General features: G+C 41.1%; 1 protein-coding gene across 1 annotated transcript in view; it reads right to left on the bottom strand.

The window, feature by feature from the left end:
• Positions 1 to 3,847: 3,847 nt before the first annotated feature.
• The window catches only part of LOC311297389 (interferon-induced GTP-binding protein Mx1-like), a gene marked incomplete at its 5' end in the record, with an annotated part of 35,551 nt that continues 21,548 nt past the window's right edge, over positions 3,848 to 17,850 (bottom strand). Inside the window, 11 exons of the mRNA XM_084419634.1 lie at positions 3,848 to 4,092; positions 5,903 to 6,166; positions 6,264 to 6,340; positions 6,581 to 6,739; positions 6,829 to 6,961; positions 7,064 to 7,186; positions 7,527 to 7,605; positions 11,735 to 11,933; positions 12,044 to 12,182; positions 13,727 to 13,881; positions 14,524 to 14,658. Coding sequence (XP_084275760.1) covers positions 3,868 to 4,092; positions 5,903 to 6,166; positions 6,264 to 6,340; positions 6,581 to 6,739; positions 6,829 to 6,961; positions 7,064 to 7,186; positions 7,527 to 7,605; positions 11,735 to 11,933; positions 12,044 to 12,182; positions 13,727 to 13,881; positions 14,524 to 14,658 — 1,688 coding nt within the window. The 3' untranslated portion in view covers positions 3,848 to 3,867. The remainder of the gene's footprint in view (positions 4,093 to 5,902; positions 6,167 to 6,263; positions 6,341 to 6,580; positions 6,740 to 6,828; positions 6,962 to 7,063; positions 7,187 to 7,526; positions 7,606 to 11,734; positions 11,934 to 12,043; positions 12,183 to 13,726; positions 13,882 to 14,523; positions 14,659 to 17,850) is intronic.

Genomic DNA, 17,850 nt, shown 5'->3' with positions numbered 1-17,850 from the left:
GCGTTTTCAGGAAGCATGTGAGGAGCACTTGTGTTTGGTTCTCGAGGGAACTGAATGCACGCCTTGTGAGGATTTCTCAATGAAAAGCGTCCCTATTTTCTACAGATGTGGGATGTGCATTTGGGTGGAATGCCTTCGACTCTTGTAAGCAGGAAGCTCCCTTGTGGTAATTTGAGTCGTAGCTGTCTCCCCCAGAATTGGGGTTCCCTAAGCAGGAGGCTCCTTCATTTATCTAGATGAAACTGCCTTCCTTGTTTCAGGTTCTTTTAATAGGCATGCAGCTTCCCTAGAATGCAAACTTGAACATGTTCGCAAGGCCGTAGCTGCCTTCCCTATAATGGGTTCTTAAGCGGGCGGCTCCTTTGTGTGCTCCGGATACTGATAACTTGGTCGAGCTCTGCTCCCAGAAGAGAGCTTGGAATGATCCCCAGATTGCATGGGATAACGTGGAGAGGTACCCTCCCCGTTACTGGGATACCTTCTCTTTGGGTCCTCCATGCTCTGTACCAGCTCAGGCAGACCTCTGAGACCCTAAGGAACCCATCTCTGAGCCCTGGTGAGAAGTGTTTTTTGTGCGATATAGCATCCCTTCTTACCTGTCTGTCTAGTTGATGACTAATACAGATGCCCTTTTATACTCATGGCCGCACCGGCAGTTACATCACGGACTGTCATTGGCCACTGTTGCGTTTAAACACATACAGTACTTCAGACACCGGTCAAGCTAAAGGCATTCCCCATAGTGTCCTCTAGAGTCTCTAGAGGATGCAGTGTCTCATTCCCCTTCTCAGGGAACCATGGTAACTGAGTTTTTTTTTTTTCTTTTTTTTCTGTATGCCCCTGGGCTCCAGCCCTGTCCATAATATATTCCACACTGAAGACAGTGTCTTAGATGTTTTCTATAGCAAACAGAAAAGGGTTAAAGTGGAAATGAAGCAGTCTGTCAAGTTAACATTATTTAGTAAATGTCATGATTCTGTCCTCTAGTCCTCGAGTTCTCTAGTTCTGAGACAGGATCATGGCAGACCCATGTTTGTGTACAACACATGGTCTTTGGTTTGGGCCATGTGCTTGTGTGTCTTGTTACCTTACCCCGCCCCCTTGTTTTCCTCGTTTGTCATGATTGTCTAGTTAGCATCACCTGTTCCCCTTATTGGTTCTCCTATTTAGTCTCCTTGTGTTTGCTGTCTTGTGTCGGTTCATTGTGATCTTTACCTCTGTGTGATCGTTGTGAGTTTTGAGACCGTGTGATATCCTGTGAGTTTCCTGTTCCAGAGTATTGTCTAGTTATTGTTAGTTATAGTCTAGTTTAGATTCCTTGTGTTCTGTCTACGTTTTGCCCCCTCGTGGGTTTTGTTTTCCCTGTTTGTTAGTAAATAAACTATTTGTTATACATCCTGTTTGCGTTTGGGTTCATCCGTATTTATCGTGACAGTAAATGGATTTCCAACAGATTCAATGGTAGAGAGACAGTTAAAGACAGTGGAGGAAAGATGGTGAAAGATAAAGACTGAGACAATGAAAAAAAGAAACTGGAAAAAGCCAGAGGGCATCAGAAGACAAAAAACTAAACTAAGCTTTATTGCTTCACTTGTGTTAATATTTGCGTAAAACAGCATTCACATACAAAAAAAATGTGTTTTGGCGGACCACTGCCGTCAAGTTTACCGGCACAGCCCTAGATGGCAGACAAAAAAAAAGGGCTGTCAAAATTTTTCAGGTTTAATTATTTATTTATTATTTATTTTTATTTTTACTATGCATATTATTATTATTATATGAAATAATAATATTAACCATCCATCCATCCTATGTAGGGGCCTGGGATGCTGGATGCTGGAGGGAATTACCCTGGACGCATGGCCAGCCCTTCACAGAGACACACACATTCTTGTACATCTATCTTTATGAGGACATTCATTGACACAATGCAATCTCTAGCCGCTTACCCTAACCTTACCCATCATAACTAAGTGCCTAACCCGAACCCTTACCCTAAACCTACCCATAACCTAATTATAACCTTATCCCTAAAACCAAGTCTTGACCCTCAAACAGGCCTTTAAAGGGGTCTCAGAAAGTGAAGACCGGCCAAAATGTCCTCACTTTACTCTCTTTGTCCTCACTCCAATGGTCTAAAACTCAAACGGGTCCTCACAAAGATAGTTGTACAAGTACACACACACACACACACACACACAGACACACACAGAATAGGATTTATGTCTTTAATTTTTCTCCACCCTTTGATAAAGCAATTGCTCTGGCTGCCACCTTTGTAAAGTCAGACTAAATCAGTTACTACAGTACAACTAAAACTAACTATTAAAGTTACTACTACTAAAAGTTTATTGGGTTCCACTATATTTCAATAGTCCACTTTAGAGATTCTACTAACTATAAGTGACTTTGCAACTACATGTCAACTAACTCTCATTAGAGTATTAGTAGACTGTAGTAGACTGTCAGTTGAGTGTTAGGTTATGGTTAGGTGTTCGGTTTCAGGTTAGGAGAATAAGTTGACTTGTAGTTGCCAAGTTACTTATAGTTAGTAAAATATCTGTTGGGGGACCATCAAAATAAATTGTTAGCAGATATTAAGCAGACAGTCTATTAATACTCTAATGAAAGTTGGTTGACATGTAGTTACAAAGTTACTTATAGTTAGTAGAATGTCTAAAGTGGACTATCGAGTGTTACCATTTATTGCTTTTTGCAGGTAAAGAACTGTTACACCTTATCAAACTTATCTGGCCTATATTAGCTGAATTGACCAAACCCATGTTAAGGAGGTCGACCGATGGTCTGGATGGTGCAAATTGAACTTTATTATTGTCCCAAATCTGTTTATACTGCACGAGAAGTTGGGGTGAAATCCACTTGTTTTTGTGGTTGTGATGAAAGTATGTAAGGGTGAATATATTTGGAATACAGTAATTTTACTGTTTTTATAATAAAGATGATAAAAAAAGTTTTGTCCTTGTCTTTATGAACTGTAGTATCACAGGGTTGGTTGTGCAAAATGTACATGCTGTCAGCATACAGAAGGAGACAACACAGGGATCTCTGGTAACGGTAGTTTATTTAACAGGTAGCAAAGAGCAAATGAGATAAGCAGGTGAGTGTTCAGTAGATAGATCGTTTGGTAGATTTAACTTGATCATTGAATTGATGATTTGATGATGACTGCAACCATTTGATTATATTTGATTCTGGGTTATTTCACAACAAATACATGTGTTTAAAACACACTATTACAACAGCCAAAGAAAAATATAATAAAAAGTCAGGGTCAAGTGCCCAACTAAGGAACCACTAATTACAATAATGGTGATTAAAAAAATTTTCACTGAAACCTTAACTAGAGCTAAACCTCTATTAATTCTCAATAAGAACTTTTGTATTAGAATATTATTAAAATCCAAACATAATTTAAGATGCGGGGTTAAATTTACATGTATGCATTTGGCAGAAACTTGTATCAAAAGTCAAATATAGTGCATTCAAGATATACATTATATCAGTTCATACGTTCCATGGAAATTGAACCCGTGATCATGGTGTGGTCTACTTAATGGTCTACTGTTTGATCTACAGGAATGCCTGAAGTAGAAATAATTGGTTTGATAATGTAAGTCAATTTGACAACCTTAGACTACATTACAGTAGCCTACTGTACTATTTCTATTCAGCCAAGATTTAAACAATTTATCTAATATTGTTTGTTACTGATTTAACTGATAGAATTACTAAACTGAAATAAGGTAAATTATAGAAATTATAAGGTAATTATAGTATATCTGGTAGCCAATTTCTGCAGCCCTGATGCAAAATTTCTGCATATCCTTTATGTTTGATGAAGATGTCTCAGAGTTTGTTGCTTATCAGTTCTTGAGCTTGTGTGAGGCGTTCCAGTCGCTTCTTTAGATCAGCTCTCCTGCGTCCTCGTTCTGAATCTTCACTCAGCAGTTTGACCACATCTGCCCCGTTCCTCAATTCTAGCATCTCATGCCGCAATGTCTTAGCTGCATCCTTCAGCATGAAGAGAATTATCAGCATGGGCACATAGTCTGTAAGGCGTTGATAGACAATCTATATGGAGGCAGGACATGGAAAAATAAAGATATTTAATCAACATTTGGGGGTTGGCTTCCCTTTACAGTGATATATCTGGTGAATCTCTTGTGCCAATGCACCTGCATTGTGTGGTTTGGTTGCACATACTGACTCAATTTAAAATTGTTATTAACTGATCACCGATCTGATCATAACAATAAAAGTGCCTGGTAAAACAACCAAAATAGGGTTTTTACAGTGATTTCTTTTGAAGACCCATTTTTTGTTCCTTGAAGAACTTTTCAGTAAAAAGAATTATGCCAATTGTTTGAAGACTCACTGAAGCATTGCATCACTGGTGATTTATAAGCAACCACCCGCGTCATCTTAGCTCAGATTTCTCTTCTTCAAGAAGAAGATTTATCTGCCCAAGCTAGTTGATTTATATATTAGAATGTGTTGTTCATTGAGTGGATTATTCTCATTTTCTCAGAAGGGTGTGGTTCTGTGTACCTGTTTCATTACGAGCTAGGACACATATTGTCCTCACACACTTAAGTCCATTAAGTTATTGAGCTTTCAGCATGCTCACTGAATGCTTAGCAACTTATCTAATTGTCCACACTGTAAAAACTTAAGGGTGAAAGTGTTTTGTTGTCTTCTGTCCTTTTGAGGAAGGAAGGAAGGTCAGCTAACCCCCAAGGATTTATATCCAAGTCTGGAGGCTAACAGTGAGGTTTCGTTTAGCTTGGATGAGGATGATGTTTTGTCCTCGACTTCTGAGGAGCTTGTGGGCGGTCCAACTGACATGCCTCCCCCGAGTGGGCAGGAAGCTCATCCATCTCTGGCTTATACAGAGTTGTTTGATGTGATTTCAAGTGCTGCTGACAAGTTGAAGCTGCGCTGTGAGGTACAAGTTCAACCGGAGTAAAAGTCCAAGTTGAATAAGTGCTTTCTGGCTGGCATGTTGCACTTACATCTCACTTCAACACCATTTCTAAGATGGCAGAGAAGGAGTACACGGAGATAGTGACCTAAGAAGAGTGACTGGCTTAGCTCTTCGAGCCACCAAACGCACTGCTTGCACGGTTGGTCTTCTTATTGGAACTCAATCTGTGCTTTTTGGTGAGGCATTTTTTTGGTGATTGCACAGTCTTTGTCCTATGAGGGCACTGAAGGTTAAGCAGAGGTTTACATTTAAGGAAAGCCTTAGCTGTTTTAATAAGGTGTCATTTAAAGGGCTGATAAATTAGCACCTTGTTTGTTGTATGGCTCTGTGGTCTATGGTTCCCATAGTTTTGTATGTAATCGCAGCTCCGCTACACTTTCCTTTGTAGGGAAATCTGAATTGTGATGGCATAGGCGCTCCCTTATGAGGCATCAGTGATGTAATGTGGACCGTGCTTATGCCATCAGCCAGATAATTAGCATGATTCTTGACAATCGAGCTTCAGACAATCGTGACACCAGAGGGTGTTCCACTAGAGTCAGCTACAGATGCAACATTGAGTAAACCTATGCAAGGAACCAAAGATAAATATGTAACCGATATGTCCTTCATGGACCATAATGGATAGAAGGAACCTTTATTTAGAAACTTACTATAATTTACAACTTGGTAAGTCATTTATAGATCTAGACCAGTGACAGATGGGTTGATTTTTTGCCATTTTGTTTGGTGACACTAATGGCGTTGAAAGTACACACTTCAACTTTAAAGCCCCTTTAGATATTATAGTGCATACACAACATTAGCTGTTCATTACATTTTTACAGTGTCTAAATGAATGACTATACATTTACTGACAATAATTAAATACATTTCATAGTATGAGTTGCAACCCACCTCATGATACAGAGCCAGTTTGTCTGGAACTAGATTTCTAGAATCCAAAAACGCACAGCCTTTAGAATTTAAAATTGTGTCATCATCATCATAGAGGTTTTCGTCACTAGATTCCATCCCGGTCTTCTGAGGGAGGTCAGAGTCATCAAGTTTCTGTTGTAATACCTTGTCCTGAGTGAAGACCAGTTTCTCCATATCAATGAACTCCTTGATTCTTTTCTCCACTTTGGCCTCTTGTTTTGACTGAATGTTATTAATCATTTTCTGAGGAGCACATCATAATACATTGCATTTACTACTACTACTACTGCTACTACTACTGCTGCTAATAATAATAATAATAATATTAAATTGTACTTACAGATACAATGTATCTCAGTGCAGGGTACTGGTCAAAAGATAAATAACATATCTCTCTGAACACATTCTGAACAATCTCTGAAAATAAAATTGTTTGTAACAAGAAGAAAAATTGTAGATTGTTAATGGCTTTAAAACAAAAATGCTAAAACTTCACATTTACAATCAGAATTCGAGATATGAACATTTGTGATGTTTGTTTATTTTTGGGTGTCTTTTATAAGTGCTGAACCCTTAAAAAAAAAAATATATATATATATATATATATAAAACTAATAATAGCTGACTATACTGTATATTTATAAAATATGCACTAACCTCGTACACACTTCAGTGTTTTCATAGCTGGCTCTTGAAGGGCTGCCACATGGTCTTTGATGACACATTCAAATTCACAGAACTCACTGAACGTAAGCAATTCTCTGCCACGATGCATCTCATTATACTTGTCTATCATTTCATTCACTCTTGCTGTGACTACATTTGTAATAACAAAAAGGGAAGGTCTAGTTTAGGGATTTTGGTACAGTCCTAAAAAGTCACATGTTTTCAACATCTTCACTCACATGATACTTCAGAGCCTCTTAGGTAGATGTCCCATTTCTTGAACACAGGACGTAGAAGTGCATGAATGTTTTTGTCTTTTAAATGTCCTGTTCTACTCATTTCACTTATTTGATCGCTGAACTCCATTATTATCTATAGGAAGAAGAATCAATTAGAATTTATTTGCATAATTTATGGGATAAATATGTATAGATAAGATGGATATATATTGTGCTTTATTCTCAGAGCTCTTACATCACTGAGAAAAGGTCCCATCAGCTCTTCTTCAATGGGTGGACCCTGCTCGTAGTTTTTAAGCTCCCTTTGAACGCTGAGTAGTTTAGTCTGAATCTGCTCAGTTAAGTAGGGTAGCGATTTCTGTGTCCATAAGAAAATATAATTATTTAATTATTATAGAATTCAATATAATTGTATATATTAGCTGGCTAACTAAAATATTATTTAAATTAAATTATATAAATATTTATTAAATCTTTAAATAAGTATTAAATCCTAAAATTAATAAACTGTGACCACTTGTGACCCACTAAAATCATCTGTTCATCTGTTCTTATGAAGATTATTGTATTATTTAGAAAGAAAGAAAGAAAGAAAGAAAGAAAGAAAGAAAGAAAGAAAGAAAGAAAGAAAGAAAGAAAGAAAGAAAGAAAGAAAGAAAGAAAGAAAAAGGGTAAGAACATAATCAAAAAGTGCATGCCTTGATATGATCAACCAGTTCTTTGGTTAGGTTGTCTGCCAAGCATCGAGTAGATGCTTTACCATCATTCAATAGAGAGCTGTCAAGAAAAAGATTGATTATTATTTTTTATTATTTAATTTATATAACAGTTTGTTCTGGTTCTTGAATCTGATTGGCTGAGAACCTTTTCCAGCCATGTGATGTTGTAACGAATCCCCTGGAGGTGAGTTGCAGAACCCAAGTGCAGTTTATTTACATCCAAACGTGATCAAAATACAAATCAAACACTTGACTAAGCATAACTTGACTTGACTAAGCATAACTTGACATGACCCCACTTGACTTGACATAAACACTCACCACACAGTGGTTACACGAACAACACTAGACCAAGACGCATGTCAAACATGAGGGCTTAAATACACACATGAACTAATCACTAAACAAGACACCTGTGAACATGATTAGACAATTAACCAATGACAACATGACACAAAAGACTAGTGATGCACATGTCAGGATCCCATGAGGGCAAGGGAATCACACGACAAGACAAGAAACATGACTGACATGAAACATGAACCCAAAACAACTATACATTACAGATGTTCTACCAGTATGACCACGGGAAACGTTTCACCATTTGTATCCTCCGCTTGCAGCATTTCAAACAGCGGATGAGCAAACCCACCATCATTTTATAAATAGGGCTACTTTTGTTGTGTCATGGAATGTAGTTTTAAGCGTTTTTTAGGCAAGAATGTAGTTATTTAGACCTCAAATATGTGACTTATATATAAATATAGCACTTATTTGACAGTTTGTTTAGAGGTTTTCGGAGATGTGGGTTTCAGGCAGTCAGCTGCCGTTCAGCAGTCGTGTACCCACAGAGAACAGCTTTATCTCTGCCAATCCTTCAGGAATTTGCCTCTGGCTCTCAGCAAAGACTTTATGAGTGAGTCAGTAGCAAAGATTTTTATATTGAAAGGGACTGAAACAAGGTTTTGACCATAGACGTTGTTTTTACTTTAAACAAGACCTTAACACTCAACTTACAAATGTTGTGGGAAATCCCTTTAAAGGGGTGAAGAAACCAAATGAGAAACCAAATTTGCCTTGATCTTTTGGTATATAAGAGGTCTTTGTACCATTAAAACGTCCTGCAAGTTTCATAGCTTAAGACGTCCTCCCCATTATAAACGAATCATTTATTTAATCAAGCTCTAAATACAGCTCGTTCTGGATCCATGGTATGAAGTGACGTCACGGTAAGAAGTGACGTACCAGTCGTTTGCATATGACCGCCTCTAGCGTAGACAACTACGCTTCAAGCGCAAGATAACTACGCCTCATTTCATCATCGCATCTGTCACGCGATCACATGTGTTCAGTCGACGTGCAGCGAGTGGGTCTGTTTACAAGAACATTGCAATGTCACGCAGATGTGCTGTTCCTGGCTGTAAACAACATGTTTGAATATGTTCATCTTTGAATAATATACGCTGCTGAAAGATCCAGACGTCAGGGGAAGATGCATGCAGTTTATTTTTTTGCGGACGTCGTGTGTTCTCCACATTTCAAGGATGAGTGACAGTTGAGAACAATCGCAGTATAATGCTGGCTTTGCCAGAAAACCTTTGTATAAGATAAGGCCGTGTTGACTATTCTGGGCTCAACAACGATGACGCAAACTGTAAGTAATGTAGGCTATTTAAAACTTAAAACTTTTTTAAAACGTTAATTGCAGTTTAATTCATTATGAATAATCACCGTGTTTTTACTTAGTTTAGTCTACTTATTGTTTTCATGACCGTCATGTTCATGCCCCGTAGGCTATTAAAAGATGTAGGCTGTCAAACTGACAAAATAGTTTCACACTTTCTATGTGGACGGGCAGATACATTCTTAGTTGTGTTGATGGTTCATTTCCTCTGAATCCGACTCAAACATCATTGCAATCTCCATCGCCTCGCACGCATCACCCGTTACTATGGTAACGGTAAACACAGCTCCGCAAAATCCGCACGTTTTGACAAGGGGGCGTTAACAATTGATGCATAGGCACTGACGTTAGCCAATCATAACAGTGGGCGTTAACACTGAACTCTTAAAGGGGAAACACCCCCAAAACAGACTTTGAATCAGAGGATGAGAAACAGGGTGGGAAAAGGTCATAAATCACTCAATTTTAAACGTTTTTTGTTCAAAAAACTATAGTAATACTATAATTGCACCTAAGGGAACATAATAAAAGAAAAGAAAAAAACATGTCATGACCCCTTTAACTGTTAAAAGGACAAAGACAAAGATATTGCTTTCTTCAGCATACATTTAAACTGATTTTGTGATTAAGAATATACAGTAAGATTGACCTGAAGAATATCAGCTAGATGCAGGTAATGCACTCGATTAGTCAATCTCTCTCTCGCTACAACAGTTTAAAAAAAAATTTTCTTTTACAATTTTTCAAAGTCAAGCCATAAGAATTCTAATATAGGATGCTCATAATTCACTGGTTAACCGACAGTAATATTTTTTTTATATTTATATCAGTTAAATGGTTTAAAAAGTAATCTAAGTAATTTTTCAAGATATTTAAAATATTTTGCTGCATGGTTAAAAAATATGCTATACATAAACGAGCATTTTTAGGGCCCTATAAAATCCGTTTTATTTTTTCCCAAATTCCGTTTTATTTTTTCCCAAATTCCGTTTTTTCCGTTTTAATTTTTGCAAATTCCGTTTTTTCCGTTTTAATTTTTGGGAATTCAGGTTTTTTTTACCCTTTACAGTTATTTTAGTCGTAAAAAGAGTGTTTTTAATGTTAATGATTAAAATGTACACAAATAAAATAGGAATGACCCTAAATTTATTGAGGTAACAAACTAAATTCTCATTTTAAGAGGTGTTAAATGTGGTTTGGTTTGTTTACATTAGTGAATGCATTAGGCTAACTAACATGAACCACGAGCAATACATTTGTTACTGTATTTATTAATCTTTGTTAATCTTAGTTAACCCTAACCCTGTATTTTTATTATGTTACTTCACACAGTGCATTAAGCTAACTAATGTTAACAAATACAAGTTTTCATTTAAATAATGTAGGCTACTAAATGGTGAAATTAACATTAATAAAGATTAATAAATGCTGTAGAAGTGCAGTTTATTAATAGTTAATGTTAACTGATCTAGTTAACTAGAGTTTAATAAATGGAACCTTATTGTAAAGTGTTACTGATTTTGTTATACACCGAACCGATTCAGTGTTGGACAGATCAGTTGTTTTCATATCTATGAGTTGTTTTAACCATTCATTAAAGTGAATCGGTTCAAAGGAGTCATTAGTTCGCGAATCGGACGTATCATTAGCAGACTTGTACGCGTTGTGTGATTATCCCGGCAGTTAGGACATCGCACAAGATCTGTCAACACAGAAAACATTTCATCATTGGATAGGTTTTGTTTAGTTTATTGAAAGTGTTTTTTATGTCAGCTGAATGGGCGGAACACTTTTCAGAGAAGAAGGCAAGGTAAAAAAGTTTTTTTTTTTGCATAATTCACACACAGCGGTAGCCTAATTCAGGAAAAAAATGTCCGAATGCTCCACGTGAAACTTCGTTCTTCCGAACTTTTACCATTGTGTCAATTCTCAATTGATTTAGATTAATAAGCGCGAGGGAGTGAGAGAGAGCAAGACAGTTTGAAGACGCGCGGTCGACCGGGCCTCTCTCTCTGCTCGTTCTTTCAGTAATATGCGATTTTCCTCAGACATAGTTTTTCTCCCTCACAAAAACTGAATTTTATTCCAAAACTGTAAAATTCCGCGAAATTCCGCGTTGACACTAGATTCCGCGTTAATTTGCCAATTCCGCGATTCCGTCCGCGATTCCGTGATCGCGGAAATTATAGGGCCCTACATTTTTGAGGGAGAAAAAAACCCAAATGATGCGTAGGCCTATAAGTCACATTTTATTATTAATTCTGAAATCATGTAAAATACCGGTAAATGAAGTGAAAAATGTACAGAAATTATAAGCACTATAAACATAGCTTGGTTATTTTAGTTCCGCTCAAAACAAATTCATTTAAGTGAAGCTGAAACAGACACCGTTTCAGTTATAATTTATAATTTATATATAGTATATAGTATAGTATAGTATATAATTATAGTATATATAGTATAATATATAAATATAATGTAATAAATATAAAGTTATAATTACCTGAAATATCGGTGGTTCCTAAAAAAATTCATTTCCACTTCCATGGCTTTAGAAAGAGGGATTTTGTTATTGATGTCACTCTGACCACGGCATCGCACAATAATGTAGCCCTTGCTGAGAGGAATGACTTTGCCATGGACAATGTTCAAAACATCAATCTCTGCTCCTCTGTCAACAAGGTCTGGTTTTGTGAGAATTGCTAATCCATGCATTCAACAAAAAAGAGATAAAAGTTAGGATAAGCATGAATCATAATGCTACAGGTTGGTCTGAAGAAATTTATTGCAGAAATACGAAAAGTTGGCAAACCAAGAGTTCTGTATCCATCTGGGTCTGCATCTTGTGCCATTCTCAGTGCTTCTGTTGTCGCTATGTCAACATTGCAGGGCACAACAACTAAAATGATGGTTTCACTTTTGTCAATGTATTTCAGAATCAAGTTTTTGATCTAAAAATAAAAGATAAAATGTCCTTTGGTTAAGAAAGTGAGAATCTTTAAGCCACCATGAAACACCACAGCACCCATTATACTTCCATTGCCAATAAATACATAAGTAAATACATAAGTAAGTAAGTAAGTAAGTAAATAAATAAATACATAAATAAATAAATAAAAACAAATAAATAAATTCAACAACTTTGAATAATGCGTACAGATGCATTAATGTCTATTATGAATGATGAAATATATTAAAGCTGCAGTAGGTAATTTTTTACATATTTGTTAAAACTGTCATTATGTCCGTAGAATATGAGACAGATAATCTGTGAAAAAATCAAGCTCCTCTGGCTCCTCCCAGTGGTCCTATTGCCATTTGCAGAAATACACCGCTCCCGGTCAGAAACAACCAATCAGAGCCAGGAGGAATGTCTTAGCAGTGTCAATCAAGCTCGTGTACGCACTGATCACACCCCTCTCTTGCACAGCGCGTACCGTCGTTCAAAATCAAGATTGCCGGTGTGCCGCAGCTGTGCTAATGGCGGACAAACAACCAAAACTGCCAATTTCTCGAGTGGCACCTGCTCATACAACAAAGACGGGTAAACGGAAAAAGACCGATGACGATAAACAAGCGAAAAAGACCCGCTGACTCGTCGAAGTCGCTGTGGGTGTGAATTCCTCATCGGAGCCCATTGACTCAGTGTCAAAACTCTAGCCGCATAACATACAGATAAAATGTCACGCACTGTGCAAATCAACAATTGAAACCTGCTAATTGACTGGCTTGTCATGTTGCTGAAATAATGTACTAGCAAACCTTATTTAGCATTACATATTGCTAGAATAATTACTTACATACTGTAACGTTAGTTACCGTTATATTATCTTACTAGCTATTTATAACTTAGAGTGAAAGAGTGCAACGTTATAAAGTTACATTACATGTATTGCAAAATACGTAATGATTTGAGGACCAAGTTTGTAGTCAAAGTATGGGCAGGCCATAGTCAATGTAAAGCATATTGTTGATGTTTCGTCCCTACCAGTGAATGTGCCATAACTGTTTATCCGCCGTCATCGGTGGCCCTGCTTACTAGCCTGCGCGTTCACGGCAGGCTCTGTTGTGGGGGAAGAGCTGTGGAGGGAGGGCTGTAGTGCAGCATAGAGCAAGGGGGAGTGACCTGTAAGTTGTGCTTAGTTCAAATTTTCAGGCTAAGTCAACGTTTTCTAAAAACTCCCTACTGAAGCTTTACGAAAGGTTTTTTCCTTTCATGTTGGAAAAAGTTAATGTTGACTAAGTTTCATGTTGACTAAGTTTAATCTGTCAGCTACAAATAGACTACTTAGGGCATGAAAAACAAGTGTTGATTAAATCCACCGATTTGAAACTAAATGTATATTTTTTGTATATGATGTATACAAATATGTAAGATGTATATTTTTTGCAGGTGCAGGTTGACAGCTTAATTGCCTGTTTACACAAATGTTCATATATTAACATGATTTCAAACAGCCATTTAGATTTTTGTTATAACACTCTATTCACTCACCTGATCGCCAATATCATCAGGTTGACCATGTACAGGTACACGGGTTATACCAGGTAGATCAATCAGAGTGAGGTCACACACATCAGGAGATGAAATTTCCAAAGAGATGAGTTCGTCACATATTCCAACTGTATTTCCAGCAAGCTTGTTTTGAGCTGTGAAATATACATAGATAAGTTTGCAGCAGATTCAAACAAGACTAGTTTGGGATTTTCAAGTGGTACAGACCTTATTCAGAGCAGCGCCATGGCAGGTATGAAAGTGAGGCTGTGAGGGATAGACTTGCCGTGTTTCCAATGGCATCCACTGTAAAAAAGCTGTATAAAGCTCCTAGATTACTTACAATTTTCCACAGCTTATATTGTCGGGAGTTTTTTGTCAACTGAAATTTCTTGGAAAGATATTTTTCCAGTGTTTCATGAGCAGAATAATCCAAAAACACATTAAATAACAGTACACCCCATTGGAGAGATGCATGTCTGTCCCTCACAGCCTCGCTTTCATTCCCGATAAAAATCAAAGTGGCGCTGCTGTGAATAAGGTTTATTGGTGAATTTGACCCTGGAAATCCACCTCAGGTCACCAGGGTTGTGCAGCATTCACAGCTGAATGGAGAAACTTTCAATTACAATTGACTTTCTGAATTTAAATTGAGGAAGCAAACATTCTGAGTTTTTGCTCAACTGTGTTAAACACAGATGGAATATGGTCTAGTCCTTTTTCGAAGATGACATTCATCAGGGCATCATTACAACTGATGCTGGTTATGATCTGTAAGGGTTTCTGTTCATACTGACCTTCTCTGACAAGGTTATCCACCATTAATGGGTCATGAAAGGTCTCATTGTGACCACTGTAGGAAATGGTCCCTGTCCACGGTCCTTTTTTTAACTTCCGTAATTTCAACTGAAGAGGACAGCGAGTGACTATACCTTAAAAAACAACAAAAAAAGCACAAAGTTTCTCAAGGATATCAATGTATGTGGGCCCCAAGTTTTCAAATCTCATGTATTTCCCCACATTGCAACAAAATGCTCCTCCCTCTTCTCCTTATATGATATTGAGTGCACTCACTGCACTACGCATATGTTATAATAGACGTTTCTCGGATGTGCCAATAATGCGGAAGATTAACAGAGGGGAAAATTTTTGTGAAGATTTGCAGTGAATTTTTCGATTGTAGCATAAGTATGGTCTACTTTTATTATTGTCACGTTAATTACAGAAAACAAAGGGAGAACTCAAATGCAAAGGGAAAAAGATATTTATTACAAAAGAAACACTAAACACAAAACAAAACCCACGAGAGGGAAAACATAACTAAATACAAAACAACAACTTCAAAAACGAACATACCAAAAGGGGTCACGGGAGAACAGGAGACGTGTACAAGACAACGATCCGACACAGACTGCAAACACAAAGGAACTTATAAAAGGGACAAAATCAGGCAGGTGATGAGGAACAGGTGGGGCAAATGAAACCAATAATGAGATAACAAGGAGGGTGGGGTCAAAACAGTGACAGGAACACAAACACCACATGTGCTACACGAGACAGGACAGGCATGTGACATTACCCCCTCCTTAAGGAGCGGCTACCAGACGCTCCACTAGGGACGGGAGGGACAGACCAGGGCGGGACGGGAGGGACAGACCAGGGCGGGACGGGAGGGACAGACCAGGGCGGGACGGGAGGGACAGACCAGGGCGGGACGGGAGGGACAGACCAGGGCGGGACGGGAGGGACAGACCAGGGCGGGACGGGAGGGACAGACCAGGGCGGGACGGGAGGGACAGGAAAGACAGACCAGGGTGGGACAGGGAAAATGGACAGTTCGGGAGGCCAGGGCGGAGCTGAGAGTCCATCGGGCGGCCAGGCGGAGCAGAGAGTCCATCGGGCGGCCAGGGCGGAGCAGACTCTCCCTCGGGCGGCCAGGGCGGAGACTCTCCCTCGGGCGGCCAGGGCGGAGACTCTCCCTCGGGCGGCCAGGGCGGAGACTCTCCCTCGGGCGGCCAGGGCGGAGACTCTCCCTCGGGCGGCCAGGGCGGAGACTCTCCCTCGGGCGGCCAGGGCGGAGACTTTCCCTCGGGCGGCCAGGGCGGAGACTTTCCCTCGGGCGGCCAGGGCGGAGACTTTCCCTCGGGCGGCCAGGGCGGAGACTTTCCCTCGGGCGGCCAGGGCGGAGACTCTCCCTCGGGCGGCCAGGGAACAGGCACCGGCTCAGGAACAGACATCACCGGCTCGGGCACTGGAACTGGCACCACCGGCTTGGGCACTGGAACTGGCACCACCGGCTCGGGCACTGGAACTGGCACCACCGGCTCGGGCACTGGAACAGACACCACCGGCTCGGGCACTGGAACTGGCACCACCGGCTCGGGAACTGGAACTGGCACCACCGGCTCGGGAACTGGAACTGGCACCACCGGTTCAGGAACAGACACCACCGGCCCAGGAACAGACACCACCGGTCCAAGTGTGTGCATAGCCCACACACACCACATGGCTGTGGCCATAATGGCCAGTGTCGCGGTCACTGAGGGCTCAGGAACAGACGGCTCCGGCTCAGGAACTGGCACCACCGGCTCGGGCACTGGAACTGGCTCGGACACTGGAACTGGCACCACCGGCTCGGGCACAGGAACTGGCACCACCGGCTCGGGCACTGGTACTGGCACCACCGGCTCGGGCACTGGAACTGGCACCACCGGCTCGGGCACTGGAACTGGCACCACCGGCTCGGGCACTGGAACTGGCACCACCGGCTCGGGCACTGGAACTGGCACCACCGGCTCGTGCACTGGAACTCCCACCACCGGCTCGGGCACTGGAACAGACACCACCGGCTCGGGCACTGGAACTGGCACCACCGGCTCGGGAACTGGCACCACCGGTTCAGGAACAGACACCACCGGCCCAGGAACAGACACCACCGGTCCAAGTGTGTGCGTAGCCCACACACACCACATAGCTGTGGTCATAATGGCCAGTGTCGCGGTCACTGAGGGCTCAGGAACAGACGCCTCCGGCTCAGGAACAGACACCACCGGCTCAGAAACAGACACAGAAACAGACACAGGCTCAGGAACTGGAACAGACACAGACACAGGCACTGGCTCCGGCTCAGGAACTGGAACAGACACAGACACAGGCACAGGCACAGGCACTGGCTCCGGCTCAGGAACAGACACTGGCTCCGGCTCAGGAACAGACACTGGCTCCGGCTCAGGAACAGACACTGGCTCCGGCTCAGGAACAGACACTGGCTCCGGCTCAGGAACAGACACTGGCTCCGGCTCAGGAACAGACACTGGCTCCGGCTCAGGAACAGACACTGGCTCCGGCTCAGACACTGGCTCCGGCTCAGGAACAGACACTGAAGGTTTGAAGGGCGTCTCCAGGATCCGAGCTAAACGCTCTAAATAGCCGATCAGTGCCCCCCCGGCCATGAGAATGGGCATCTCCCGATCTGTCTCCGACTGGGCAGACGTGGCTTGAACCATCTCTGGCTGGGCAGATGTGACCTGAACAGTCTCTGACTGGGCAGACGGAACGTGAACAGTCTCGGGTTGGGCCACTAGACTCGGGACCACCAGACTCGGGACCACCAGACTCGGGACCACCGGAACAGGGACCACCGGAACAGGGACCACCGACATAGCCACGGAGGGGTTCTTTCCTCTCCTCCTCCGTTTCGGAACCACCGGAACTGGGACCACCGGAACTGGGTCGAGGAGGGGCCAGAGTGGAGAGTGGTCTTGAAATTCCTCTCGCCCACCTCCTCTACTGCGGCCTCCACGGGTCCCGCGAAATATGACCAACCGGGTCCCCTCAAAACTTTGCCTCCTCTCCCGCTCGGTGGCTGGGGAAGAGACCCTTTGCTGAGTCCTTGACATGGTCGGATCGTTCTGTCACGTTAATTACAGAAAACAAAGGGAGAACTCAAATGCAAAGGGAAAAAGATATTTATTACAAAAGAAACACTAAACACAAAACAAAACCCACGAGAGGGAAAACATAACTAAATACAAAACAACAACTTCAAAAACGAACATACCAAAAGGGGTCACGGGAGAACAGGAGACGTGTACAAGACAACGATCCGACACAGACTGCAAACA

Source organism: Rutilus rutilus, assembly GCF_951802725.1.
Source record: "Rutilus rutilus genome assembly, chromosome: 9".
Taxonomy (NCBI): domain Eukaryota; kingdom Metazoa; phylum Chordata; class Actinopteri; order Cypriniformes; family Leuciscidae; genus Rutilus; species Rutilus rutilus.
This window is presented reverse-complemented; position numbering and strand designations above follow the sequence as displayed.